Consider the following 20,156-nt stretch of genomic DNA (forward strand, 5'->3'; position numbering starts at 1 on the left):
TGTCCTAGGCCACGCCACACCTTCCCTTCCCCAGGGATTCAGCCACTGGCCACCAAATGAATTTCTGCTGCCGCTTCAGCCTCCAAGGTGGCAGCTTTCTCTGATTGTTCATTAAAATCTCCTGGGGAGCTCCTCTAATTCCCTGCACCTAGGCCTACCCTAATTAAAACCACCCTAGGGACTTCTAAGGGGTAGCTGCCGTTGAGAACCAGTGATCTAGAGTCTTGCTATGCGAAGTGGGCAGGGTCCACGCAGCAGCGCGGCCTTGGTGCCACCTGGGAGCTTGTCAGAGAGGCAGCACCTCTGGCCGTCCCAGAACTACCCAATCAGAACGTGCATTTTAAAAGACCCACAGGTAAAATCTCTATGCACATAAAGTTTAGGAAGCACTGAGGAGACGACCCTCCTATATCCCCAATTATGGTTGTCCTCAGGAAGCAGATGGCTCCCCAGGAAGTTGTATGGAGCCTGTGTCCTGTTGACTGCGTGATCTAAGTAGAGATCGGCAGAGGCCCGCATAGACGTGCGCCTGCCCCTGCGGTGATTCCCCAGGAGCACTAAGTCTTTTTTTTTGAGACAGAGTCTTATTTTGTTGCCCAGGCTACCAGGCTAAAGTGAGTCTGGTGGCATCAGCCTAGCTCACAGCAACCTCAAACTCCTGGGCTCAGGCTATCCTCCTGCCTCAGGCTCCCAAGTAGCTGGGACTACAGGCATGTGCCACCATGCCCGGCCAATTTTTTCTCTATATATTAGTTGCCCAATTAATTTCTTTCTATTTATAGTAGAGACGGGGTCTCACTCTTGCTCAGGCTGGTTTCGAACTCCTGACCTCGAGCAATCTGCCCACCTCGGCCTCCCAGAGTGCTAGGATTATCGGCGTGAGCCACTGCCCCTGGCCGAGCACTAAGTCTTAAGTGGAGAGAATCGGATTTTCTGGCAGGGGAAGGGGATTGAGCCCTTTAGTCTGAGATGCCAATACTGGGTTTAGTAGTCTGGACCGACCGGAGTCAAAAATGCTATAGCTGGCATTAGCTTGCAGGCCGAGGTTTGAAGCAGGTAAAAAAGACTCGGGTGGAAAATCAGACAAAGCATGAAGCAAAGATGGATGAGCATCGGGAATAAGGAAGCAAGAGGAGGAAGATCAGAGGTCAAGCCGGGTCAGGGAGGAACACCATAGTGAGGGCTGGGGATGCTGAGGTGAGTGGAGAGAGAGAGAGAGAGAGAGAGAGAGAGAGAGAGAGAGAGAGAGAGAGAGAGAGAGAGAAATGGGTGGTCGTGGTCCTAAATAGCGACTTCCCCTTGTCTGCAAGCTCTGGTTGCCTCCTTACTTGCAAGATCTCAGTACTTTCTTGCTTTGAATGAATGTTTGTGTCCTCTCCCAAATTCATGTGTTGAAATCCTAACCTCCAATGTGATGGGGCCTTTGGGAGATAATTAGGTCATAAAGGTGGAGCCCCCATGAATGGGATTAGTGCCCTTATAAAAAGAGACACAAAAGCTGGCTGTCAGTCTCTGCTCCCAGACATGTGAGGATACGGAGAAGAATGCTGTCTGCAAACCAGGAAGAGAGCCCTCGCCAGACTCTGGATCTGCCGACACCTTGATCATAGACTTCCCAGCTTGCAGAACTGTGGGGGATAAATGTGTAAGCCATCTGGCCTGTGGTATATTTTTTATAGCACCCCGAAGTGACTGAGACACTTGTGGAATGAAATATTAATAAGAACTTGTCTGGTATGTTATCACTCACCAGGACGAGAGCATAAAGCACGCGTAGAGCATAGTGGCTAAGAGCTTGGACTTCAGAGCCATGTACCCTGACTTCTAATCTCAGCTCTGCCACTTAATAACTGGTGACCTTAGGCATATCAGCCAATCTCCCTGGGGCCCTTCCTCATCTACAAAATAAGCATGATAACTGGCAACCACTTCATAAGGATAAATGCAGAAAACACGTGAAACAAAGAGCACAATGCCTGGCACTGTGAGATTATATAACATTAATAGAAGTATATTGAATAATATAAGGAGCTGAGTACCTGACCACTTGACTTATTAAAAAAAGAAATTTCATATGGTTCACTCTATTGTTAACAAGTGAAATAATGTGATGTCTAGGATTCTTTTAAAATATTTCTGGGGGAAATGGGGGTGGACGGGTAGACAGATAAAACAGGATTGTCAAAATATTGATCATGGTGAGGCTGAGTGATGAGAATGTGGGAGTTCATCACACTGTTCTCTCTACTTTTGTGTTTGCCTGAAACTTTCCTTAAGTTTTGTCTGGTATGCAACTGTGTTATGACTACAAGGTAATTTTTACAACCACAAGTAAAGAGAAACCCAATTCAATCTTACTTAAACACACAAGGACAGATTTAACTGGGCTGTGAAATGAACTTATTTGCGCTAGCTATTAGATTACAAGCAGTAATCTTTGATCACAGATCGTGTCCTTTTCCTTACCAGTTAATTGTTTCCCCAGTTTTTATTTTAAAGTTTAAAGAGTGTGATGCAAAAAAAGGAATCATCAGTCCTTACTTCTTCCTTCTTTCCCTTCCTCAGAGGCACCTAGTTTCTACTCTCGGAACTGGTTCTTTTGGTTTTACTTCCAGAAATCTGAGTGACATCTTTCTCTTGCACTACTTGGTTTTTCAGTTGTAGGCACTGTCTGTTGATTCCCATCACTGAGATGATATTGATGCCTTTCACACCCACCCATGCTCCCCACCCCACATATTTATCCTTTCTAGCCCCCTAAGTTCCCCATAAATTATATCAGTATCATGTTGATTAGATCAACATTTACCATTTACATGATTATGGCTATGTAAACAGTATCTCTGGCTGAGCTATAGCTACACAACTTTTTGTTCTCCTTAGAGTTCATAATCTTTTCACATGGAAATTTTTTCCCAGCTGAGTAGAAGCTGTCTCACCAGCACACACCCTTGTTTTACAGATTTACAAATGGATCTCAACTTGAGACTTCACTCCCATAACTTGAGGTTAATCACACACTCCCAAAATTCATTTGTTTTTATTACATTTCAGAAAATAGTTCCAAATAAAGCAACATTGTAGTTTAAAATAATTTTAGGAGGATTTACAGTTATGGAAATGTAGCAACTTCGGTCATTTATTACGTTTATTCAAAAAACGTAGATAGCCACCTCTTTGAGAATGTAAAGAAAACATGTAGAACAGAGCATAGGAAATGTTTCTGGACACTCGAGATCCTAAGATCTAGAGGTATGCAAGCTTATTGCAAAACTTGGTGCTTTCTAAATACTAACTTGGCCTAATGTTTACAATTTTGAAGTAATTTTCAGAAAACAGATTCTAACAGTGGTTAAAATCTCAAAGCATGGTCCAGAAGCATCAGTTTCACCTGGGAACTTGTTACAACTGCAGACCCCTCTCTCTCCCCTTAATGAGAAATTAAATCTGTGTTTTAACAAGCCCTCCAGGTGATTCTGATGCAGACGAGAGTTTGAAAACCACTGTCCTAGACAAACACTGTATAAGTTAGGGACCATGTCCAGCTATTCCAGGCAGCAGGAAAAAGGGAGATGGGGCAAAGGCAAGCTGAGTAAGACACCTCCTAAGTGCATTCTCATCTACACCTCCCTCCCCCTGACTTCTGCTTACAACTCATTCCCCACCCCGAGTTGAAAGGGCGGCTAGAAATTAACTGTCGGTCATGTTGTTGCCAAGAATAAAACCAGGGAAGCCAGGGGGAATGGATACTGGAAGGAACCCACAGTCTTTAGATCCTTCCTGGAATAGAGTCAGTCAACCATGTTAAACCTCCGAGAACGTTATTCCGTAATAGCTCTTTACCAACCACGTCTTAAAATGTCATTTTGACCTGTTAGAGGACAAGCTACATCCTTGCTTTAGGCAAATGACTTTGCTTATCTTGAGAATCAGAATAGCCATTGATCAAAATAAATAAATATAATTTATTTCACATAAGTAGAGGCTGTGGTTGATATACACCAACCAGGTGTCCTTTACAATTTCTGGGGAGGGTAATTTGTAACAAACATATATGAAAAGTAATCAAAAAAATCCCATTCTCTTCAGGACTGCACTAATAATTCCTCTCTTGGAAATGTATCAAAAGGAAGCGATTCAAGGAAAGGAGAAGCTGTATGTACACAGCACTGTTATTTATGACAGCAAAAAAAAGTATTTAAATAGCTTATTATCCAAATGTCCTACAATAAAAGGCTGAGTGGATTATGGTGTGAGCATGACATAGCCATAAAGACCACGTAGCAACATGGCAAGGTAGATTGTAAATATATTGGCCATGGGAAGAGAGTTAAAAATATACGTGTATATGGATGAGAAGAGCATTCAGAGAACTATGATGGTCTTGTCAGGATGTTACAATTGTAAATATCAATGGCTTCTGCTTAGTTTCCTTTATTGTTCTATGGAAACAACAGCAAGAACCAAAAAATAGTCTTCCTGTGGTTTTCCACACCAGCGTGGGCTGACACTCTGGTCATCTGTCTCTGAAGTAAAGCTCAAGCTGCTATGCGTCATCATAGGAATATTTTCTCCTATAGTGAGAACAAAGTTACAATCATCTATTCATTCCCTCCTGCCAGTTTCCTCCTAATCAGTTTTATGAAATTGTCCCAATTTAGTTGTAGATTTGTGGACACCAAAGGGAACAAAAAAATTATGGAACTTCCTATGTAGGAATCGAACCCATCAGTCTTTAATATGATGCTGTGTATGGACTTACCCCTCTGTCCCCACCAATAAAAAAGTCCTCTCTTTCGGAAATTCCTGTGGATTTGAATGGTTATCCAGCATGGCAAGAGACAGAATTAACCATATGTTGAGTATAAGATTAATTTTTATTATGTTGAGGATTCCCCAATGGCCTTACTCCTTGAGATGCATTGAGACTTGTGAGTGTGATATGCACACTCTTTGTGTATCTGCATTCCAGGTAGGCTGGTGACTGATATGGCTTTAGAAAGGGCGAAAGAAACATGGCTGGGGTATTCTCAGAGGGACTCAGTGATGCCAAATACTCAACTTAGTGGAGCTGGAAAAGGTGTTGTCCAGGACAGAGCAGAAGCTGACCAGGAAATGTCTACCAGCAAAGCTTGAGGATGGTGGTGGAGCCAGACCCCACCTGTCCATGGGCTTATAACTAAAGCAGGAGTCCTTCAAAGAGAAAGCAGGGTCTTGATTTTCCAGGGATTGAGGGAACTGAGATAAAGAATTCAACCTACCCTATTGAGAACTAACTTCCATAACGTAATCAAGCAAACAAGAATATTTAATTAATCTTAGAGGAGAAACCAACCTGAAGGAGAATGAAGACAGAGACATCTTGGAAGGATCTCTGAGACTTAGTCAAGCTTGTGTGCCTACATTCTGTGTATAATACACCTGCTGAATTTCTTTTACACTGCAGTGAAATGAACTCTGCTCTTCAAATACTGGGCAAGTGCCAGAAACTAAAAGAATCTTTGTGTGGAACCAGCACAACCAGAGAAAGGAAAGCTCATAAATTCCAGGGGTTTGGTTTTTTTGGAGCATATTTTATTTTACAATACCAGAGAATTAACATCTAGTAGTGGCATCATACAAAAATGACACACCGATCTATTTAAAACTCATATAACAGGAAGTGTATTTCAAAAATGGTAAGAAAACAAAATGGATTTAGGGACCAGTTGATATAAATATATGAAAAAAATCAAAACTTTCATTTCATCAACAAAAACAAAAACACAATTGCAACATATATAAGGGTACATTCATCTTATATTCCCAAAGTGGATTGTCATTTTTATTTTCCATGAAATATGTCTATATATTAATATATATGTACAGGTATCTTCACATTCTGGATGGCAAGAGAAATTTTCAAATTTAAATATTTAAATTTAATACATTTATTAATGTATTTATACATTTCATTTATTACTAACCAGAACATTAAAAATAGCAGCAACACTGGTCTTTAAACATGTATAATATTACAGTAGATTGTTCACATAATGTAGATATATTTTGGGAGCTCCTTCATTATTAATATTATCTAATACCCACATACAATTTACAAACTCCAAGGTTCTGGTCTCATATCCAAATAACTTAGAGTATAGATTTAATAAATACTATACAAAGATTAATTATAAAACACAGACTGCAGAGCATTCTCCATAGCAGGGAGGGAACCCTACCCAAAGGCTTAAGGGAAGAATCAGGTCTGAAGGCATATGGGAAATCTGCAGGATTCCCAAGGCAAAAGAGTGTGATCCGACAAGCTCCCTGAAATGTTACCAACTGAATCCAGAGAAATGTATCAACGGGAGAAAGAAGGCACTGTCCCTTTTTTATTCTTGCATGCTTCATTTGAATATGGCATTAAAGTGATAAACAACTTGGGAAATGTCTCAATAAATCGGAGAGAATTATTTCTCACAGGGAGGCAGGGTGCTGGACAAGGAGGCTGATAATTATTTTTCAGCATTTACATTTATTCTAATGACCAAAGGATAAAAACTGAGATTTCAACAGGACCTCAAGTATTTAATCCTGCCTGGTATGAGAAGTGTCTGCCACCATTCCCGATACAAACCACTGAATCAACCTGCTAATCCTATTGGTTTAAAAAGAAACCCCAAACGTAGTGGCAGGCGTTTCCTCATACCCAGATCTGGTTACAGAAGTTGCCCCTGCAATTGTGGCCTCTTTTTATATTTCAGAGTTTTATCAGAAAAGTCAAATGTTTAAATCTTTCAGTGGGGCTGGACCTTTGCCTTATACAACTACAGGTACTACTCTCTGTCATTTCAATAATTTGTCCCTATTTTCAAACCACTTCATATACCATTTCAATTGATCCTCACAAAAAGACTTGTGAGGAAGCCAGGATTAGGCATCTAAGTGCTCATTTCAAAGACCAGGAAAATGGAAGTTCATAGAGACCAGAGTGACTTAGCTTGTCCACAATCACACACCTGAATGAACCAGTACAGATCTTTTGCAGAACTGAGCTCTGTACAATGGTTGTTCTTTTTTAAGAATGGGGTTTGGTAATAGTTGTTTTCTGAAAAATAAAGTAATTGAAGAGGGTGGGAAAAAAAGAGAAAAATGAGCTCAAGAGAAGGGAGAAATAAGTGGTGCCACTTGGCAGTTAGAATCACGAACTTCAAAACAAGCAAAGTACATTTCACATGCAGAACACACAGATGTTTAAGAAAATTTAAATACTTCAGTCTTCCAAATAGTCTCACTTTGGCCTGGATTACTACATCTTTAAGTGGTTACTGAGGCTGTCATTGAAACATAAGATCACTAAAATTTTTCCATGAGTTCCACAATTTCCCAAGAGGCTGGTAAAAATGTTACAGCCTGTTCTCAGGCCCCCACACCTGCCCCCTTCCCTCCAGCACAATATGTTACATTAAAATCTATAGAGTGTATATATATTTGACTCACAGGGTGGTTTTCTCAGGTGTGGGCTTTATAAAATATCATTGATGAATATTCTTGCTGTGTCCTTAGGAAAATTAGCTTTTTCTCTCTGGAACTAAGCCGAGAAGAAGACTGCACTAAACTTAGAGCTTTTTTTGAGACAGATTCTCACTTTGTTGCCCAGGCTAGAGTGAGTGCCGTGGCGTCAGCCTAGCTCACAGCAACCTCAAACTCCTGGACTCAAGCCATCCTCCTGCCTCAGCCTCCCGAGTAGCTGGGACTACAGGCATGTGCCACCATGCCCGGCTAATTTTTTCTATATATATTAGTTGGCCAATTAATTTCTTTCTATTTATAGTAGAGACGAGGTCTCGCTCTTGCTCAGGCTGGTTTCGAACTCCTGACCTTGAGCAATCCACCCGTCTCAGCCTCCCAGAGAGCTAGGATTACAGGCGTGAGCCACCGCGTCCGGCCAAACTTAGAGCTTTTATCATTTTAAATTTGGATTCCACTTGGACAGTTGCTAGAGAAGAAAAAATTTGAAATGACCATAATAATTAATTTACTAAGCTTTCATGTTTCACACAACCTTTTCAAGAAAATTTAGTGACTCTTTGCTTGATAGTTTCATGAAATAAATTTTATGAATTCCATAGGAAGTATTCCATTGTAAAGGAACTTATCTATAATGATAACATATAAACCAGAAGGCTTTAAGGTTTTGGTGTGTGACACTTTGAACTATTAATCAGTTCTTATTTTTAATCAGTAAATGTGTTTCTTTTTTTCTTTTTTCTGAGATAGGGTCTTGTTTTGTTGCCCTGGGTAGAGTGCAGTGGCAACATCATAGCTCACAGCAACCTCAAACTCCTGGGCTCAAGCGATCCTTCTGCCTCAGCCTCCCGAGTGGCTGGGACTCTACAGGTATGCGCCACCATACCTGGCTAATTTTTCTATTTTTTTGTGGAAATGGGGTCTCGCTCAGGCGGGTCTCAAACTCCTGGCCTCAAACAATCCTCCCACCTCAGCCTCCCAAATTACAAGGATTGTTACAGGCCTGAGGCACCACACCAGGCCAGTAAACGCATTTTCAGGAAACAGTTGAATTAAAAAGCAGGTCATTCTTGATAGCATTTGTAACATGATAAAAATATTGTATAAAACCCCTGTTCCTCTCAGCCACCACTCATGCTCTCCCCTCCCCACCCACCTTCCCTAACCTTCATATACCAGAAATGCCGCACCAACAGTCTCCTCAACCCTGAATTGAACATATGATGTACCAAAAGGCAAATTATGCTTTGGCAAGCAGCAAACTGGGCAATTCTTTGAGCTTTTCTGAGGTAGTAGAGTCTCTCCTCCTAAACTTCTAATAATTAGGAAATGTTCTATGAAGCTGAATTTAAGAGCCAAGTGGAGTGTTGGTCACTGTACTCAAACACACTCCGAAACGGGTGGTTTATGTGATTATATGATACCACATACTTCAAAAGCTGCTTCAGCAGAATCCTGATTGTTATGCGGAGAACTTAAAGGTATTAAGGTTGCTGTGTGATGAGGGCAAGCCACAGTCTTTACAGAAGTGGCTGTCATTCAGTTAGGTGCTCAATCGATATTTGACAACCGATTTAGCTCAGTGAGATTACAAGCAAAACCAGACATTACAAAACCTAACCAACTGCAGGCTAACATCATCAAAGGCTAGATCACTTTCCCTCGTGCACGGAATTCTGGACACCTTTCAAACTGCGAGAGGGTTAAGTTCAGAAGGTGTTGTGCATGGTATTGTATACAGTTCCACATTGACTCCATTTATCGGAGGCCCTCTCATTCCCATTAGGATTTTACTATAATGGTGTGATTGTGAGGTTTCTGTCCATAAATAACTTTTCTGAAGACAGAGTGATCCATTCTCTCTGTTGTTCTTCAAGCTTTTCTGCCAAGCATTTAAGCAAGATAGGGTCCACCTTGGAATCAAATTTATTAGCAAACCAATGTCCATCTTTTATAAGCCACCTTAATTCTGCGGCTCCATAAATACACACACTTCGAAGGTGAGAGCCAGTACAACTGGGGTAGAGAAAGCCTTCGAAATAATTCCATTTGACAAGGCGGGTCTTACTCTGTAGATCAGACACATCCTGGGCTGATCTGGAAATTCCCCCAGGTACTCCTGGAACCCGAATTAAGGTAGCCCAAAAGTGCTCATCAGGAGAGTATGTATCTTCAGACCAGGCAAAAAAGTCTTTCACGAGGGAGTTGTTGAAAATATATTTGACAAATGCTTGACTTAACACAAAATAAGCACTGCCAACAAACACCTCAATGTTGTGAGGAGGTGCTTCCTTGGAGATGTTTGTCCTTACCGGTAGCTTCATATACTCATAAGGCATCTGTCGGAGTTCATGGTGATAAGTGAATCTTTCCATTTTAGTGTTAGGGGGTTTCACAGTCTCTAACATATTAGCTCCATTGAGTTTCTTCAACTCCGACACTAATTCAAAATTTGACTTTAGGGGAAAATCTTGCCCACACAGGTTGATAACATATCTCCACTGAACTGAAGACTTAAGAAGGTCTGACAAGCAATTTAAATCAGCTTGGAGTCTGGAGATGTGGGCATATTCCACAGCCTCTAATTTGGAAGCAATGAAAATATTGGAGAAGCACTTAGCTAAATTGTTCATGGCAACTTTGAAGGTATCAGGTGACTTGCGGTCATAATGGATGCAGTAAATATTGTATGGGTTGTATATGGCATGGATAAGCCTTTCGACCATAATTGCGTCTTTGTGGACAACCAAAGAATAGGCTATTGGGAAGCCTTTCTCCTCTCTTGAAACAAGCTTTTGAGGGTACCTTCTCAGAGTCTGATAAATCTCACAATCACTGGTCATTGCCACGACATCATCATCCTCCAAGTCGATGATGTCCCTTCTTCTTATTTCCAGACTCTTGCCAATCTCCAAAGGCTCCTGTTCATAGATACCAGAACAGTTAACTTCATACCTGACTTCATCCTTAACATGAGTGTATCTGTTTCTTACAAAAGGCGAGGTACTTAAGGAGTACTCAACCAAGTAAATGTCTCTTTGAGGGAAGAGGAGTCTTCTCACATTTAGAAGCTTCAACAAGGAGAATAGCCATAGGGTTAAAAACAGGACGAAAACTTTCTGCTGTAGGGGGTATTTAAAACAACATTTGAATATCTTCATTCTGTAAAAGGAGAAAGAAATAATTCAATTGAAATGTTAAGAGAAAACACCTTTATCCAAAATGTATTGGGTATCTACTATAGGCCAGGCAGAATGCTGGACCAAAAGATGACTAAAACAAAGTTTTTGCCCTTGAAAGAATCCAGAAATAAGGAAATGGAAATATGAAGAATGGTGGCATTTTGTGATAGTCTATGTTAAATTAACTATCCCTAATTTTGAGAGATATTGATTACCAAATTGAAATGAAGATAATGCAAACTCCTAAAATATAAATACTATGTGTCTTATATTGTCTGCATTTCTGCTTAGCATATTTGAGGAGGGGTTTCTCTGGTCTGGGCAGAGGTCTGGAGAAGTGGATGTCATCAAGAGGTTCTCAGAGATGCAAAGGGCTCACCTGAGACCAAAAGAAACTTCCATCTTGCTTCTACCCTCAGATCCTGCTTAGACCCAGGTCTTAAGTCAGTCAAGGAAAGCCCAGGGAACCCACTTTCAGAAATAAGAACAGTGAGCAGACACCCAAAGGAGCTATAGTAGGTATTAGAGACTGTAAAATGTTGTATAGTTAGATGTATGTTACATGATGTTGTATAGTTAGATGGATGTTACATGATACAAAATGATGTATGTTACAAAAATTAGATAAACCTGCACATTTCCCTTAGTTTTTATATACAAAAGTCCCCATTTTCTCACAGGATTTAGCAATGTAGCCCTTAAAATGAAAAGGGCCTGACTCTCATTGACAGTGGTAGGTGGGGTGTAAGAGCCACCTTGGAGCAGCAATTTGGCAATACCTGTCAGTTTTAAATGTCTTCACCCCAACGATCTCATGGGTGAGCAAAGACATGCACAAGGAGGTCCCCTGCAGTGTTTTGTATTCATGCTAAAGACAGAAAACATTCCAAACATGCTTCAACAGGGGATTGATTAAATTACATCCATACTACGTGAAAAAACCTGAGACCAATCCGAATGTGCCAGTGGGGAACAATCTCTAAGATATACTGCTACATAGAAATAAGCAGAATGCAGGACTGTGTAGAGTATGCTTCCATGTGTCTATACTTGCAGAGAGCACATGTCAGCAAACTTTTTCTCAAAGGACCAGACAGTGAATACCTTTGGCTCTGTAGTCCATACTGTCTCTGTCACAACTACTCAACTCTTCTGTTGTAGTGGGAAAGCAGCCACAGATGATATGCAAAGGAGTGGGTGCAGCTGTGTTCTAATAAAACTTTATTTACAAAAATAGGTAGCTGGCTGGATTTGGCCCACAGCTGTAGCATTTCCAAAAGAATACACACGACACTGGTAACGGGAGTTGCTTTGCAGGGTAGGGTGGGAGAAGACTGAGGATTGGGGCCTGGGTAGGTAGGCGGATTTACTTATCACTGAATATCCTTCAGTATCATTTGAATTTTTAAAAGAATGATTATATCACTTTTTCAGATAAAAACAGGCTAAGCAGGGGTAGGGCATAGATGTGCTCAATGGGAGCAGTAGGCAAAGAGGTCCATGAAGTTTTAGCTCAAGGTCAGAACATGGAAGGGCTGGCTGAGCTTCTAGGGCTGCTCCAGGCGGTTCAAACTCTGAGACTTGATGTGGTCTGAGCAGCCCATGTGCAGTTTCCTAACACATCTCAATAAATCTTCAATGAAGACATAATCATTGTATCCAATTTCATTCAAAAGAATTACCAAGAAATTGGAACACAATTTAATTTTGTAGATTTCTTCTATACAGATCAATTGGCAACGTTCTCTCCTGGGAATGACATCCAACCTTCCTCATTCATTTCCACTTCAAATGCTCTCTATTAAAGCACGCACCTTCTTGACTGTTCTGCAGAATCCTGCCCTCCCCAGACACATCTCCATCCCCATCTCCTCATGGGCTGCCCCAGGGTCCTGTCCTCAGCTCGCTGCTCTTCTCGTGCACATTCACTCTCTGCATTCTACCTTCCACCCTGACACCTTTCCATATTCCTACTCCCTTCTCCCCAGCTCTCACTCCTTGCCCAAGCTTCAGGGCTGAACTGTCAGGTGCTTGATGGACGTCCCCACCTGGACACCCTGCAGGCACTCAACCGCCGCAAGTCCCAACCTGAACGTGACACCCTCCCCTCACCTGAACATCCTGTCTCAATATATGGTGATACCATCCATTCATGACTCACACTTGAAACTTGCGAGTTACCCAACTCTTCCACTTCCCGCACACCCACATTAACAGGTCACCTCATAAATATGCCTCAAACCCGTTCCCCTCCTCCGTCGCCACTGCCTGCCCCAGACAGCATCACTGTCCAATCCCAGCATCCCAGCACCCAGGTGAAGGGACTCCGGGTCAGGCTCCTGGCCCTTGGTCCCTTGTCAGGCCTCAGCTTTCTGCTCCTCCAAAGCACACTGAATAGGGTCCCCTCCACTCAGGTGCAAGGACAAAGTTCCTGCCAGTTGTTAGAAAGCTGTGGAAAACTGCCCCCATGCACAAGGGGACACACTGCCACTCCAGAAACCTGAGCGCATGTGTAGAATTAGGTTTGTGATAAAATGAGACACAGACGACTAATCAATCCCAAACAGATGTTTGTCTATGTGTGTGTCCAGTCCTAATTCATAGGCACAAATAGGAAGCAGCTTGCTTAAATGGCTAGAATTAGAATGGGTCTTACCCAAAGTAAATTTTTGCTTTTTCTTTTCTCACTTTATTGGTCCATGGACTCTCCAGTTAGCATCAGGTAACAGTTGCCCCTGACACTACAGCGGTAAAATGAAAAGACATCACATTCTAGAGGTTTACAAAGTCTCCCAGAGCCGTCATGTCGTTTATAACGTATCACTTAACTATTATATTCACATTTCTTATAAAGACAAAGGTCAGCTGCCTGCCCTGTCACCCGTTTGTGGGGCTGCCTCTGCACCCAGACATCCCTGTCCTTCCTGATGCCAGCCTGGGGCCTGGAGTCTGAGCTGGGCAGGGAGGCCATGGCTGCCTGCCCAGAGGGCGAAGGTCACGGGGCACCCGGGGAAGGAAGAGGCTAGAGGCACGCTGTGAGAAGTTCTCTGGGAATTGGCCTTGGGTCCCCATGTGTCAGTTTCGCCAGCCAGGGACAAGAGAGAATTCCAAAGGAAGCAGGGGAGGGTGATGGGACAGCCCAGGCACCTCACTTTCGGATCCACCTTCTCCTCCCCAAGGCATCTTTAAGGGGTGAGTTTGTGTGCCTTGGTGCCAGCTCCTTTGAAAGGAGCAGCTCTTCAAAACCACCCTGTCCAAAGTGCAAACAGAGTCCCTTCACCTGCTTACCATGGCCAGAAATTCCTGTAACTGAAAAGCATTCCTTTCCCCAAGTTAGAAGTGAAAAGGGGCAAGGTGCAAAGCCATTTGGTGTGAGTCTCTGTCAAATCCTAAAAGGGGCCATCGGCCTCTACCCCGCTGTGGCGGGCGCTAACCGAGAGGGCAGAGCCGGCAGGAGGCTAGAGAAGACCACAGGTCCCCAACCTGGGCTCTGCCTTGGCTTTCCTCCAGGAAGAGCCTCTGTGTGCACCCTTGGGCCCCTTCCAGCTCCATAGGGAACATCCCAGAGAGCAGCACAGCCCTAGGGGCTGAGATCGCAGGGGTGGAGGTGGGCTGCCTTCTGTAGCACGGCCTCCCTTTCCTGCCACCTGCAGAATTCCCAGCGCCCTGGGCTTGGAGGGATGGGGACCAGCTCCTGAGACCTGGCCAGGTCTGACCAGAGCTGGTGGGGCCAAGGCTGACCATCATGCTGGCTACATGGTTCCTAGGAGACTAGGCCAGCAGGGCCACCTTCTGCAAACACCCAACCCAGCACTTTCCATCTTAAAGCCTTGCCGGCAGGAAGCAGGCAGGTGTTTTGCTGCCAGGAAGTAGCCTCACAAATACTTTACGAATAATTTCCCATCCGTGGGAGAAGGGTATTTCCCCTCCCACTTGCCCAGGCAGACAAGGGAGTCCGACCTGTTGTGGGGTTTATTGCCACATAGGTACAAGTTCCTAGTGGTGATGACGATAGAACTGAAAAAACAATAGAAAGGTTGGGTGGCTACAGCCCAGGTGACATAGGTCTATAATAATTCAATAAAAACCTACTTCTCACTAAAGTCTCAACAGGGATGTTGAATAAAGCATTTTCCCCAAACCACATTCTTTCCCCAACTCTGCCAGGCATGGTTTGAGCCTTCAAGGAAGCGGCAGGAACACAAAGCTACACCCAGCTAAGTGGGCATAATTGCAGTCAGGGCTAAATGGCTACAGCCATTAGCAGCTCTTCAACTAACTCTTCTTACCTCAGTCATTTTAAAACCCAAGACTGTCAAGGAAGTACAGATGCTTCCTTTCCCAGGGAGAGAAGGGGGATGGTAAATCAAGAATGGGAGGAAGGAGACTGGGAGGAAAGTACTGAGTATGGTTTAGATTATGGACCAAGAATTGCACGCCTGCAATTTTCCCAGTAACTCACTCAAGTTGTGGGGCTCTGGGGAGAGAGGAAAGAAAGTGGCTGGGCTGCAGAACGCAGTAGAGCTGGGCTCGAGTCCCTGGAGAGACACTTAGTAGCTATAAGACTTTGATCAAACTATTCAACCTCTCCTGAGGCCAGTTTTCTTTTCTTTTTTTTTTTTTTTTTTTTTTTTTTTTTGAGACAGAGTCTCACTTTGTTGCCCAGGCTAGAGTGAGTGCCGTGGCATCAGCCTAGCTCACAGCAACCTCAAACTCCTGGACTCAAGTGATCCTCCTGCCTCAGCCTCCCGAGTAGCTGGGACTACAGGCATGTGCCACCATGCCCGGCTAATTTTTTGTATATATATTTTTAGTTCATCAATTAATTTATTTCTATTTTTGGTAGAGACGGGGTCTCGCTCAGGCTGGTTTCGAACTCCAGACCTTGAGCAATCCGCCTGCCTCGGCCTCCCAAAGTGCTAGGATTACAGGCGTGAGCCACCACGCCTCTCCTCCCCTCTCCTCCCCTCTCCTCCCCTCCCCTCCCCTCCCCTCCCCTCCCCTCTTCTTTGCTTTTCTTTTCGACAGAGTCTCGCTTTGTCGCCCAGGCTAGAGTGAGTGCCGTGGCGTCAGCCTAGCTCACAGCAACCTCAAACTCCTGGGCTCAAGTGATCCTACTGCCTCAGCGTCCCGAGTAGCTGGGACTACAGGCATGCACCACCATGCGCGGCTAATTTTTTCTATATGTATTAGTTGGCCAATTAATTTCTTTCTATTTATAGTAGAGACAGGGTCTCGCTCTTGTTCAGGCTGCTTTCGAACTCCTGACCTCAGCAATCTGCCCGCCTTGAGCCTCCCAGAGTGCTAGGATTACAGGCGTGAGCCACCGCGCCCGGCTGAGGCCAGTTTTCTTGTCTCAAAATCAGGAAAGCCTCCTCCCCAGCTGCTGGGAAGACTGAAGTGGTCGGCACACTTTAGATGCCTTTCTTTCCCCGTGCCCCAGCTAGCCTGACTCCAATTTGGGGCCTGATTTTTTTTATTTTTTAGAAAAAGAATCCATGAGACAACCCCATGCAAACAATGTTAAGGAAATGCCTGCCCCTTCACTCTCTGACCAAAGTAGGAGATGGCAATGTCATAAGGAAGGACAAAGCTGCTGAGAGCTGAGACCTTGCTTGGGGGCTGAGCAGGAAAAGAGGAAACCACACACAGTCCTGCATGGACAGGCATTCAGCTCAGGATGGCCTGTCTAACACCTGGACCCAGGCTCCACCTTTCTGTGTCCCCATAGGCAAAGCTACTTGATGTTAATGATAGGGACGGGCTGGAAGGGATGGTGAGAGTTAACTGAGGCAATGCACGGAAATGCTCCAGCACAGCTCAGCGCGGCCCCATGGCTACCTGGGAGATGCGAGGCTGTGGCTTCCCCATCTCACTCTCAAGCCGTCCTGCTGCTACTACTCATTGATGGAAAGCACTTCTTTGAAGATCTACCCAGACCTATGACTTATTGTCCTATTTTTCAATCTACCTCCTATTTCACCCAAAAGTTTTGACATAAATTTAATATTTCAGAATTAGTGTCTGAATGCCTCCATGTAATGTCCTTTACTAGTTTAATGTCATTATTAATGTAGAATCACTCAATAAAGAGCTGTCACCTGGGGCACTGTTCTAAGTATTCTGTATGGAATAACTCAGTCCCCTCAACAGATCAGTGAGGTAGGTACTACTGTTATTTATCTTTTACAAGAAAGGAAACCGAGGCACCATAAGTCAATTAAGAAATTGCCTAAGGTTACAGACTTAGAAAGTGCTTTTATCAGAACTTGAACCCAGAGAGTCTCACTCCAGACTTGCACTCCTAGCCCTCCATGCAGCACTGTCTCTTCGAATATGAAGAAAAAATTCTCCATGTTTCCCATTACAGTTTCAGTCCCCGACTAAATTTTCTCGTTGCTAATGTCTTATGTCTTATTTAACTGTCCTAAAGCGGGAACAGAAATAAACTTCAGACCATTGAAGTGAACTCTTGAGACTTTCTGCCCAGTTAAGAGAGATTTACATGTAGAATAAGCCTGGAGATGCTGCTGAGTGACGGATTACCTGTTGCCTCAAGAGTCACAAGCTGGGGCCAATCAACGAGCTACTGAGCAGATCGGACAATCTCCTGCCAATGGAACCGATTAAAGGAAGAGAAAGCCAGTTCCTCCTGAGGGATTCTGCCATCGGTTACTCTTGCCTCATATCCTGTCACTGATGACTTACTGATTCATTTGTTCTTAGAGTTGTCCGTGACACAATTTGGGCTCTCTGAGAATTACTAATTATTTTAGAAAACTTTCTGGGTGAAATCTGTCTTTCACGTGGAGAGACTATTCCCTCTTTGGGCCATTAATGTTCTTAAACTTTGTATTCTATATCAGTTTGAAAAATAAGATATGAAGAGTTTATTTAGAAATGTCAGGATTTTGTTTCTTTCTAAGGTCTTACAAAGAAGAATCATCACTTAAGAACACTAATATAAAGATGAACTCGGTAAAAAAAAAAAAAAAATTCCCGGTCAAGTTGAATAAGCTCACGTTCTTCTACTGCAGCTCCCCGATTTCAATAAAGTCATTGATTCTCCCCTTGATGACTTGATCATTGCCAAACCCGGAGTGTGTTTTGGAGTCAGATCATGAGGTGGGAGGATGACTCAGCCAGATGCATTTCCTCAACACCCCCACAGTACCCTAAGGGTCATGCAAAGAAACAGCAACACAAGTTTCTTGGCAGATGACCTTACATTCTCATTATTCTAGAAGGAAGATTGCAGTAATTATTTGACTTGAGCAGGTAAACACAGTATTCAAAACACAAGAAGATGTGACTGGGTCACCAATACAATACAAAGTGAGGACAAACAGTCTTCAAATAATAAGAAGGCAGAATTTCTGAAAGGAAAAGGAAAAGATTTTCCACTCTCTGTTTATAAAAGTAAACACTTTCATTTAAAAAAATCAAAAAGTCAGAAAAGTCTAAAGATGAAAATAAAGTTCACCAGTGACCCACCACCTGGCAATAAGATTCTGTGGACAGTGTGTCTGTCCTTCCAGACTGTTTTTAATAAACACATTTTTTTTTTTTTTTGGTTTGTCTTACTATATGGCACTGTCTTATCTGTGTCTTTCATTTCACAGTCTACTGTGAACAAGTCCTATCCTAAACCGGTTCTATAAATTGTTAGAAAATAAATAATCCTTAACAGAGGTAAATATACTTTTGTTTAGGAAAGAAAAACATTTAATAGAGTTTACTCTTCTAGGTCTTCCCTGCCAATGTTTAATTAATAAATAAACCCATAATTCCTGAAGAAGCCCAAAAGCAAAAATCCTAAAACTGAAAAGAACTTTAAAGCTGATTGAGCCCCAAATCCTCCTTTTCTCATTGTGCCTAACTACCATTTAACCCTGCTTCATTCCGGGGATGCTAGGAACACATTTCCCCCATTGCACATGTGTCTTAGTTCATTCTGGCTACTATAAAAATACCTGAGACTAAGTAATTTATAAACAACAGATGTTTGTTTCTCACAGTTCTAGAGGCTAGGAAGTTCAAGATCAAGTTCAAGATCAAATCTGCTAGGAAGTGCAGATTTGGTGTCTGGTAAAGGCTTGCTGTCTGCTTCCAAGATGATGCCTTGTTGATGTGTCTTCACATGGGGGAAGGCAGAAGGCTGGGAGCGGTGAGCTCTCCCAAACCTATTTCATAAGTTCACAAGTTCCATTCGTGAGGGCTCTATCTTCATGACTTAATCACCTCCTAAAGGCCCCACTTCTTAATACTATCACACTGGTGATTTAAGTTTTTTTTTTTTGAGACAGAGTCTTGCTCTGTTGCTTGGGCTAGAGTGCCGTGGCATCATCATAGCTCACAGCAACCTCAAACTCCTGGGCTCAAGCTATCCTCCTGCTTCAGCCTCCCGAGTAACTGGGACTACAGGCATGTGCCACCATGCCCAGCTAATTTTTTCTATATATTTTTGGTTGTGCAGCTAATTTCTTTCTATTTTTAGTAGAGATGAGGTCTCACTATTGCTCAGACTGCTCTTGATCTCCTGACCTCAAACGATCCTCCCGCCTCTGCCTTCCAGAGTGCTAGGATTACAGGTGTGAGCCACCATGCTTGGCCGCGATTTTTTTTTTTTTTTTAATTTTAAAGAGATTTATTCTGAGCCAAATCTGAGGACCATGACCTGGAGCCACTGCCAAGAGGCCTTGGGCAAGTGGACTCCTTGTGGCTGGGTTACAGTTTGTTTTTATACATTTCAGAGACGAGTTACAGGTAAAGGTAAAGCCATCAATCAATACGTGGGTTTGTCCCAAAAAGGTGGGACATCTCGAGGGGGTGGGACTTACAGGTTATAGGTGGATTTAAAGATTCTTTGGCTTTTAATTGGTTAAAGACATGAAGCTTTGTCTAAAGGCTTGGAATGTTTTAACATAAGGAGCTGTTATCAGAGATAAGCCACCATTTGTTGCCTAAATTGAGGACTTGCAGGTTTGTCTTGCATACCCTAAGGCCTGTTAATGGGTTACAAAGCAAGTCTCCAAGAAGGGAGGGGGGCATGATAAAGCCTGTCTGACCTCCCTCCTCCTGGCAGACAATTTAGTTTTAGGATAGTCCTTTGGCCATGAGGGGGTCCATTTAGTCAGCTGGTGGGGGTTGAGCCTTAAAATTTTACTTTAGTTCACAATCCCCCCCTTTGGCCAAGATCTGTCAGAGGCAGCATCTATGGCCAAACTTTCACATGAATTTTGGTGGAACACTTTCAGACCACAGCAATATGCATTCACCCAACTGCTCCCCCTCAAGGAACTGGACAGAGGAAGGATGCCAGTCTCCCCCTGGCCAGGCCCCTCATGGTGGATTCAGTCTAGCCTTGCTCCACTACCCCTTCCAGGGAGAAAGCTGTGGCCAAAGTCAACAGAAGTCTTCATTTTACGAGTCAGTAGACACATCCCTATTCCTTCCTAATGA

At 43.2% G+C, this 20,156-nt stretch overlaps 1 protein-coding gene across 1 annotated transcript in view; it reads right to left on the reverse strand.

Annotated features, from left to right (window-relative positions):
- Positions 1-5,914: 5,914 nt before the first annotated feature.
- The window catches only part of GCNT4 (glucosaminyl (N-acetyl) transferase 4), a 29,183-nt gene continuing 14,941 nt past the window's right edge, over positions 5,915-20,156 (reverse strand). Inside the window, exon 2 of the mRNA XM_012783699.3 lies at positions 5,915-10,674. Within this exon, the coding sequence (XP_012639153.2) occupies positions 9,306-10,673 (1,368 nt within the window). The 5' untranslated portion in view covers position 10,674 and the 3' untranslated portion in view covers positions 5,915-9,305. The remainder of the gene's footprint in view (positions 10,675-20,156) is intronic.

This window comes from Microcebus murinus, chromosome 11 (assembly GCF_040939455.1).
Source record: "Microcebus murinus isolate Inina chromosome 11, M.murinus_Inina_mat1.0, whole genome shotgun sequence".
Classification (NCBI taxonomy): Eukaryota; Metazoa; Chordata; class Mammalia; order Primates; family Cheirogaleidae; genus Microcebus; species Microcebus murinus.